Source organism: Daphnia magna, linkage group LG4 (genome assembly GCF_020631705.1).
Source record: "Daphnia magna isolate NIES linkage group LG4, ASM2063170v1.1, whole genome shotgun sequence".
In the NCBI taxonomy this organism is placed as follows: domain Eukaryota; kingdom Metazoa; phylum Arthropoda; class Branchiopoda; order Diplostraca; family Daphniidae; genus Daphnia; species Daphnia magna.
Genome location: NC_059185.1, coordinates 5,518,734 through 5,528,228, shown reverse-complemented (window position 1 = coordinate 5,528,228; position 9,495 = coordinate 5,518,734). Strand labels below are relative to the sequence as shown.

The 9,495-nt window shown below is 35.0% G+C and overlaps 1 protein-coding gene across 1 annotated transcript; it reads right to left on the bottom strand.

The window, feature by feature from the left end:
* Positions 1–96: 96 nt before the first annotated feature.
* On the bottom strand, positions 97–2,345 carry LOC116920848 (hydroxyacyl-coenzyme A dehydrogenase, mitochondrial). Its single transcript, XM_032926992.2, has 11 exons — positions 2,185–2,345; positions 1,957–2,104; positions 1,616–1,732; positions 1,395–1,553; positions 1,221–1,334; positions 1,096–1,157; positions 980–1,027; positions 832–908; positions 726–767; positions 589–663; positions 97–508 (listed from the first exon to the last, which is right to left on the bottom strand). Exons 2-11 carry the CDS (start codon positions 2,101–2,103, stop codon positions 384–386), a joined length of 966 nt encoding a protein of 321 aa, XP_032782883.2. The 5' UTR covers position 2,104; positions 2,185–2,345; the 3' UTR covers positions 97–383.
* Between the last annotated feature and the right edge of the window lie 7,150 nt (positions 2,346–9,495).

Genomic DNA, 9,495 nt, shown 5'->3' with positions numbered 1-9,495 from the left:
CGAAAAAGAAGAAAAACAAGAAAGGATTTTAACAACCGGTTTGGTCACCATCGATTATTATGACGAATAAATACACTGACCCGGCGCTTAAGCGTGTCTCGTGGGCACTGTAATTTATTTAGCCAACGTTGAATAATGTGATTAACACTTAAGGCGTAGCGGGGTTACAGCATTACTTTCAAAAATCGTCCTTCATTTCAAGGTAGCGACGTACGTTCACCATTAAATTTCCCCCTCTTCAATTTATTAACTATTTTTGACAATTTGAAGGGATTTATTTTTTTTTTATCCTTTTATTAATTTGTGTTTATCGTAAGGCTTCATAGAAAACTTTAAAATATCCCCAGATCGAACCCATCGCCGCGTACTACGAACTTGTTGGTTTACTTTTTCTGGTATTTGTAGAAACCTTCTCCTGTTTTCATGCCTAGTTTACCCTCCTCAACAAGTTGATTTAAAGTAGGTACTGGTTTGAAAAGAGGATTTTCGGGAAACTTTTCGGCCCATCCTAGAAATAAAATTACAAGATCCTTTAAATTCGACGAGAGAAAAATGAAAATTTTAAATATGCTCATTGTTTCCAACAACCTTCAATGATGAACTTAGAAGTGTCTAATCCGACATAATCCAATAATTCGAAGGGTCCCATCGGATAACCCGCACCTTTAACGAATAAACAATTTTAGTTTAACGGAACATACTTGCTTTTCTTTGTTTTTCGTTACCTAATTTCATGGCAGTATCAATATCTCTTGCCGTCGCATCACCTGATAAGATACAAGAAAATGAATACAAATGATATCCTCCAATTTAATTAGATGACAAATTAACCTCTTTCAAGTAAACGGACAGCTTCCATCATATATGGCACCAATAGGCGATTAACAATGAATCCTGGGGTATCTTTGCTAAATATTAGCAATCACCAAAAAAGGATAAGTATACAACTATTGCCTTTTCTACCGATAAAATGCGTTACCAGGTGACAGTTTGTTTTCCGATAGATTTCCCCCATTCCATCACAAGGCTTAAAAAACAAAATGATTAATGACAAAATAAAAAAAAATTCTCAGGTTGAAATGAAAATGCACCTACTTGTACGTATCATCTGAAGTTTCCGGAATACGAATTACTTCAAGAAGCTTCATTACAGGAACCTAAAATAAGTGAATTCTTTAACATTTTGAACTCTATTCCAATTACACTAGTAATATGCCTACAGGATTGAAGAAATGTAGACCAACAAACCGATCCTTTCTATTTGTGGACTGGGCAATTTCGCCAATTGGCAATGAAGACGTATTTGATGCAAACACTGTATGAGTGGGAGCAACCTATATCACCAATTTATCATATTAATTCTCCATCCATGAAGTTGATCATAAAAAGCTTACAGCATCCAGAGTTTGGAAAAGCTTTTGCTTGATATTTAGTTTTTCTACAATAGCTTCAACAACTAAATCACTTTGATTAACAGCTTGTTCAGGGTTGGTTGACAAAGTTACATGTGCCATTGAATCTGACAGAAACTTTTCTGCTTTTACAGAATCATCCTATTCCATGGTAATAATAATAATTACATTTATACAAAAAGTAACTAATTTGTAAAGTATACTTTGAAAAGTTTTTTTGCTATCCGTTGTAAAGAGATGTTTATAGAATTTTTGGCTTTATCTAACACCTTTTGGTCCAAATCAACAATGGTAACATTCTGACCATTTTGTGCAGCAACCTAAAAAAATGATAACAATATCTCAAGGAGATTTTATAACAGGTAGAAAAAAACAAAAAAAATGGAACAAATAACTCAGTGATCACTTCCAATCAACAAATAACAGAATTAAGAGGTTTTCAAAAATCAACATTATGTAAGATTTTACAAAATTGTTGAAGCATCTTTTATTCCAACATAGAAATTTGGCATAACAATAAAATTGGATGGTCTGATATAATTACCTGTGCAATTCCACTACCCATTAAACCACCTCCAATAACAACCACATTTTTAATGGCCATTTGCGTGGAATTAGAAGTAATCAAATTTCTTCTGAATGATGCCATCATATAAGGTGTTCTAAGCAATCCCATTCTGGTAACAGCCATGCTAACATAATTGAAATAATAAGAATATTTAAAATCGAACTTCAAGATATCGACGAAAAAATCAACGAGGACAGAAATTACCCAGTAACTTTTCCTTCGCCGATCAAATAGAACAATAACAATAAAAAGTATAATCACAGACAACGAAGGCCACGATTCCTAAATTGGGGTCAGAGTAAAGTGTGGACGGGGACCGCGGACTGGTTAAATTGCGGACTTTAAGCTGCAGACTGGACAAACTGTGGACTTTATCCTGCGGACTTGCCTGAAATTTCTAAAGAAATGATAGCCCTCATTAAGAGCTACCCATTTATTTACATTTCATGATTTACTGGGAGATGGGGAGACCCGCTAAACCGCACCGACCTACCCGATAAATGGCAATCGGTTTACTACTCCAATAACTACCTTTTAAGCAAATTTTTAAAAGAAATGGACGGATTTTATTGAAATATAACCATTTGTATAATTATTTGAAATTTCGAACTTTTAGTTTTCCCGTTTATAATTAATTTCCCGTATTGCTGGGACAGAAGATTCTCCAAGTCAAACCACACCGACAAAAAATAGCCAATCGGTTTACTACTCAAATAGGCACTTTTCAAGCGATAATTTAGCAAAAATAGAGCAAGTGATTGACGCGTACCCCCTCCCTATTTGTGAACGCACTCTTGCGGATCCGTTTTTCCTCTGAGGAATCCTTATGGGGAAAAAAGGGGATCGCAAAAAAAAAATTTGTGAAACCTTCCCAATTTACCAAAGGATAGACCAGTTTCGGATGCTGCGTTGCAAAATTAAAAAAAAATCCAGGGGGGTTTCGATTGCAGGGGGAGATAGGAAAAAAGGGGGTTTTTGATTTATTTACCCTAGTAATACTTTTCCAATTCAGAAAATGTTCTAAAATACTACACTTTAAGACATTTTGCGTTTTCTCCAGTCTTTATAAATAATTAATCATCCCTAGTTTATCCATGAAAATTAATTCAAGTAAAAGGCTAGGGATGCTGTTTAGTATTTTTTGCGTTTCTAGTGTCAAGAAAATATGTAAACATGGGTGATTCAAATGTGGATATGGGGATAATGGATAAACTAGGGATGATTAATTATTTATAAAGACTGGAGAAGACGCAGAATGTCTTAAAGTGTAGTATTCTAGAACATTTCCTGAATTGGAAAAGTATTACTAGGGTAAATAAATCAAAAACCCCCTTTTTTCCTATCTCCCCCTGCAATCGAGACCCCCCTGGATTTTTTTAAATTTTGCAATGCAGCATCCGAAACTGGTCTATACTAGCAATAATTTTGTGTTAAAGGTAAATGAACTGGCTACATTTTAATATTAAATTAAGGGTATTTAATTATAGAAAACAGCAAAATTTTAATGTTTAACGGTATATTGTTTACAATTTTCATTGTCTTAGGCCCTGGGTATGATGACACCCTTTTACAACGCAGCTCATTTTTCCTTACACATAATGTAAACAATACCGTTAAACATTAAAATTTTGCTGTTTTCTAGAATTAAATACCCTTAATTTAATATTAAAATGTAGCTAGTTCATTTACCTTTAACACAAAATTATTGCTAGTATCCTTTGGTAAATTGGGAAGGTTTCACAAATTTTTTTTTGCGATCCCCTTTTTTCCCTATAAGGATTCCTCAGAGGAAAAATGGACTCGTAACAAACATGGCGAAATCCGCAAGAGTGCGTTCATAAATAGGGAGGGGGTACGCGTCAATCACTTGCTCTATAGATAGCTCTCATTAAAACATATCCATAAAATTGGTTTATTTCATATTGGGATTTTCAACGATATTATTTTAATTTCATGTATGTACATGTAGACAGCCATCACTTATTTGTTGACATTGTTTTGAATTACAGAATGGACCGAAATGTTTTGCTTTTAGATGAATTGGAAGAAGAGCTTAAAAACATCGACGTTTCCCTAGAAAGTGAATTTAGTGACAGTTCTAGTTAATAGTTATAATTTATTAATATTTTGGGTTTGTCGGTAGGAGCACCAAGTAAAATACACTCAATTATTTTTGTCCCACGCCTTGTTCTTTTCCTTGTTTGTGACAACGGCACTGAATTTTTTCCATAGAACATTCTATTTTTACATTTATGCAAATTTTAGAACTATTTAGTAAACATTTGCGTACTTTTTCTATAAAAGTTATTAAACTGATTGCTTTTCTTAGTGCGAATTCGAACACTTATGTCATGGTCTAACATTAGAGGTCCCAGAACTGTCGTCTGCTAGGCCTGTTTTGGGCTGTTCGTCTGCTATTTCCGCGGACAAATTTTGGGGCACTCGCTAGGGGCGCTGACTACCCGGATCAGTCATAACATTCCCTCCATAACGTTGTCAACAATGGGGAAAGTAGTCGCTTGTGACTGTTTTTCGCGCTGTTTTCTTCTGTATTAAAAATTAAAAAAATTTACTATACAAATAAAGGAAACCTGAATCAATTCCTCTTTGTATTATTAAGTTTTACCTTCCTATGGAGGTACTACAATTATCTTCCACCTCTTTCTCCGACTGAAAGGATACTGGATGTACGACGGCACTTTTGTGCTGTCTGGGTTCTTCGCCAACCATTCTGTCCCATAGATTTATAAACGTGCTTTTAGGGAATATTGCCATTTCGTCGATTTCCAGTGATACAAATTGCTCGTTTTCAAAAATATTTTCTTTCTCCACTTGTAGCCTTTGTCTAATGGGACCAGTTACGCCAACTTCGCCGGTTGATTGACCAATGTATGTACGTAAGGTGTACCTGAATGGAAGCAGCATTATGCGATTCCGTCGAAGGTATTCATAAATTCCCGGAGCTCTCGCTTGAAGCACGATGCATTGTTTTACAACTTCTATACACCAGGTATACTTCTCCTTGTTTATGTTTTCGCACTAAAGGAAAAAATGGCCACTATATTATTTCAGATGTTTTCTTGTAAGATTTACATTTATATTTTACTTGATTAATTATAAAAATTGCACACATGTCTCCGTCAGCCATTTGATCTTCCAATTTCATATAATTCGTCACTTCCGTTTAAGATTATTTTCCCTTTTCCTAGATAACTTAAGTTCTTCTTTCAATTTTTTTGTTGTTGCTTGTTTTCGTAACAGTTTTCTTTTTAAGACTTTTATTTCCGTCGCCTTTTTCCGTCGGATTGTTTCCTCTTTATCAATAGCTCTAGCCCTAAATAGAGAATATTCCGCTTGAATCTTGGGAACTTTCATATTTGGTTTTTTTGGGGTCCAGAATAGTCGCATTATCTCGTCTTTCTCTTGTTTAAAGAGTTTTCATATGGTTTTCCACTGGAAAACATCTGAAATGTCGAGGTAGGCTAACTATTTTTTCTAAGACGTTGTTTCATTGAAAACATGAATTTTTTTCCCCCGTTATGCAGATTTTGGTAATGGATTCCGTACTGCGCTCCCCTGTAAAGCTGATCTTCTGTCCTGATTTCCTCCCTTAATTTCCCCTCCGAAAGTTCTCTGTGCATTGTTGGCCTTAAATGATCGGTGTTTCCCGTCATAACATCAAATGTTTGGCCGCTGGCAATGCAATATGCATATTGGCAAAGGAATACGCCACAGTCGAAGTTATTTGTTTGGGTGGGTAAATCAGAACACACTTCCATTTTCCAATCTTCTGTTTTAGAGCCAATAGACGCCGACAAGAAGAGATCATGTAACATCTTCAAAGTTCCCCCATTATTCCCTTGCAAACTGTCGTAATACTTTATTGTTTGGTCTCTGCAGGAAACGGAAACAAGGGCCCAGTGCGCGTTACTCTGGTTAACCGGGATGAATATGTAATCCAAAAATTCAGCGAAAATATTTTCTTTTTGACAACTTCTTCCCATACTGTGTTGGATTGCGCCGCCTTTAAAGCCGGTATGAAGTAACAGCCGAGGGAATCAACCCGAGGGTAAGCTAAGTTGTTCTTGTTTCTTCTTGTTTTGAGACTATGATTGTCATCAATGACCTGTTTTTAGTAAGAAATAAATTTTTAATTCTATCCGTTACCCGGGTAGGAAACAATACTGACCATTCTTAATCCGATGTTGATTTTAAGTCGGTTCACGTCGTAAATGTGTTATAAGTTACATGAGATGGGTCCATGGTTAGAAAAATATTTGAATGTGGTTTTTCAAAAACCAAATAAATTCCATCCTGGGCCATGCTTAGAAAGTTGAGTTTTAACGATGCATGTATCCAGTGTTCTGCCGAATAAAGCTCTTTCTAATAAAAAACGTATTCTGAATAAGAATACGAATAAAATCTTATTCTTTATTTCGAATAAATTTTTATTCGATTTATTCTTATTCTTTATTCTCGAATATTTTTTACCTGTATTTTATTTTTATTTTTTATTCGATTATCCAAAATTTAAATGGAAAAATCGAATAAAAAATAAAGTTCCTCTAAGTTTAAAAATCTTTGTTTCCGCTAGCCGTTGCTCTTTTGTTTGGAGCTATTTTTTCCGTTTAGCCATTGAAAATGTCATGAGGCCAATAATTGTCTGCTACTACTTTTTGTTTCAATATTTTTTCCGTTTCCGTTTTCTACTGTTCCATGAATCTGGATTCCGTTGATTTTGAAGTTTTTTTTTTTGATTTGATTGGATTGGCTGTGTCACCAAAATAAAGAAATCACTTGCTTAATTATTTACTATTAATTGTTTTTAATTTTATGATTCAAAAATCGAAACATCATCCTTAAATTAAGAAAATCATTAGAATTTATTTTATTCGAAAATTTATTCGAAAATTTATTCGAAATACGAATAAAAATAAATTTTATTTTTATTCTTTATTCTTTATTCTTCATTTTTTATTTTTATTCTTTATTCTTATTCTTTATTCGATTCAATTTTCATTTTATTCGTATTCATATTCAAATAAATTTTTTCCTTATTCGTTCACCGACTTCTACCCCAAAACTATACATATATACATACAGTAGGTGCCAAAAGTATCCGAACACTTCGCGTTTTCGGACCATTTTAGCATGGGTTCAAATGACGGAGTGCGCTTAGCGCGATTGAGAAAAAAGGGTTAAAAAATCCACCTAAGTCAATGAAAATAATTTTGTGACCTAATAATAGATAAAGGTATCTAAACAAATTTTTTTTAAATTTTTATGACTTGAAGCCGCTGGCAGGCGGCTTCAATGGTGTATTTTAAAAAATAATTAAGAAGACACGTAGTGCAATAAGGAAGCACGACGGAAAAACTCGCGTTCGGATACTTGTGCACTGATATGCCGGCCAGCGGCTACAAGTCATAAAAATTAAATAAAAATTTGTTTAGATACCTTTATCTATTATTAGGTCACAAAATTATTTTCATTGACTTAGGTGGATTTTTTAACCCTCTTTTTCTCAAGCGTGCTAAGCGCGCTCCGTCGTTTGAACCCATGCTAAAATGGTCCGAAAACGCGAAGTGTTCGGATACTTTTGGCACCTACTGTACATACCAATAATATTATGCCAATATTGATAATTTAATCCCGGAAAACAATGCTCACCGGTGTTCTACCAAAATACATGTTTAATATTGGCATAGCAGAAAGGGACAATGTCTGGCGACTCAAGTTAGAAATGACCCGGGCCGATGTGGGATTCTGATCCTGAACCAATAACCGATTCTGTATCGGCAACAACATTGGACCAAGATAGAATTCCTACCCGGGTTAGTTGCGTAATATCGTTATCCTCTTTTTTACCAGGTCGTCTAGCCAGGTTTCCTCTAACAGTGTATGTAAATTAGTATATTTCATATTTGGGCAGCTAGTAGAAGAGCACAATCCTTCAACTACTTCTGGTGAAGCAGGACTTCCATTTGGAAGTAAAAAGTCAGCAGTTGGGAACCTAAGACTGTTAGCCTGAAAACCGTCACTAGTTGGGGACGTAACTTTTAAAACAGTCTGAATAAAAGTAAGAACAAATTCTATACAACTTTATGTTTTATATATAAAGAAACTTACTTTTACAACCATAGGTGATTGCTGGATTGTGATGGACGGCATTTGAAGGTTTATGTTTGATTTAAACTGTGGGCCCGGCTGTTTACTTCGAAATCACAAAGGGATTTAACTGGATGGCGGTTGAAAACACCTAGTTGTTTTGGGAACACTTGAAACGACATTTGAAGTTTATTGAAGGTTAATATATACTTTTTGTAAATTTGCTAACTGAGCAGTCGACTAAGAATAGTAACAAAAAGATTCAGGAAATAAATTTTAAAGTAAAACCTCTTTCAGTTGAAATTCAGTAGGCATTTCATTGGGATTTAACACCCTCTTCCCGTTTACTACGGAATAACAACTTTCACGGAAATTGTTGCTACAAATGGCAGACGAACCGCCAATGCATCTCTGAGATGCATCGACGCGCAAACCCCGGGTGATGCGTAGTGGAATGAGATGCCATCTCATTCCATTACGTAACTCACACACACTTTCGCGGACGGCTTTTACCCAAAAATCTCGTAAAACTAAATCTGAAGGCAATTCATGTAAAATAATCCTCATTTCCTTTGCTTCCTTCCCTCTACAATTCCCGCATGTATCTACGTTGCACTTCACAACCATTTTTTCAACAAGTTTTTTGTCATATACACTTATCCACAGAAGCTTTACTTAATTTTAATCGATTGGACTTGAAAGAGCCCCTTATGAAATAATGAAACCCTCAGGTTATAAGTATTCATAAACAGAAAGCGCAATTTTGCTTCTCGCCAATCGTTATATATACAATATAAATATTAAATAAATGGAAACAAATAAAAAATACATAGCATTTTGTATTTATACAACATCGAAGACAAAAATTGCAAATAAACGTAAAACGCAATTGTTATCCTCAGCGAAATGTAAAAAAAACGCATGTTCATATTTTGAAAAATGCTGTTCTTTGACACCAGTAGAACGCGCTGGAGTCCATTCCAAGTTGGAAAAAGGGAGGTAGGGCGTGCGTCAAAACAGTTGAATGGGGGAGATAGGGAAGCTCCAGGATTGAACTATTACATCCAGTGTGCTATGGTAGTAGTTTGTTGCTGTGAAATGTACTTCTGTTGCCATCTGAGCAGTTTCGTCGATTTTCTAGACTTTAATATAAGTTATAACGGATCGTAGCAGGACTCGAACCTGCAATCTTCTATTTTTTTTGTAAAATTCTCTTTTATTTTCTTTTAGTTTTCAATTTACATGGTATCGAAACACGCCCCCCCAAAAAAACAAACAAACAAAAGCAAACAAAAACAAAGAAAAAATTTCGCCCCTCGGATGCAGACGTTATTAGGACAGAGAAAAGAAAATTTGGCAATGGTGGTCTTAGTGCCAAACAGAAACAAAAACAAGCAAATGCAAGGG

Coding starts and splice junctions, on each gene's coding strand:
- LOC116920848 (XM_032926992.2), bottom strand. CDS start 2,103: ATGGCTGTTACCAGAATGGGATTGCTTAGAACACCTTATATGATGGCA. Junction 1,733..1,956: donor TGGGTAGTGGAATTGCACAG/GTAATTATATCA, acceptor TCATTTTTTTAG/GTTGCTGCACAAAATGGTCA. Junction 1,028..1,095: donor ACTTCAGATGATACGTACAA/GTAGGTGCATTT, acceptor TTGTTTTTTAAG/CCTTGTGATGGAATGGGGGA.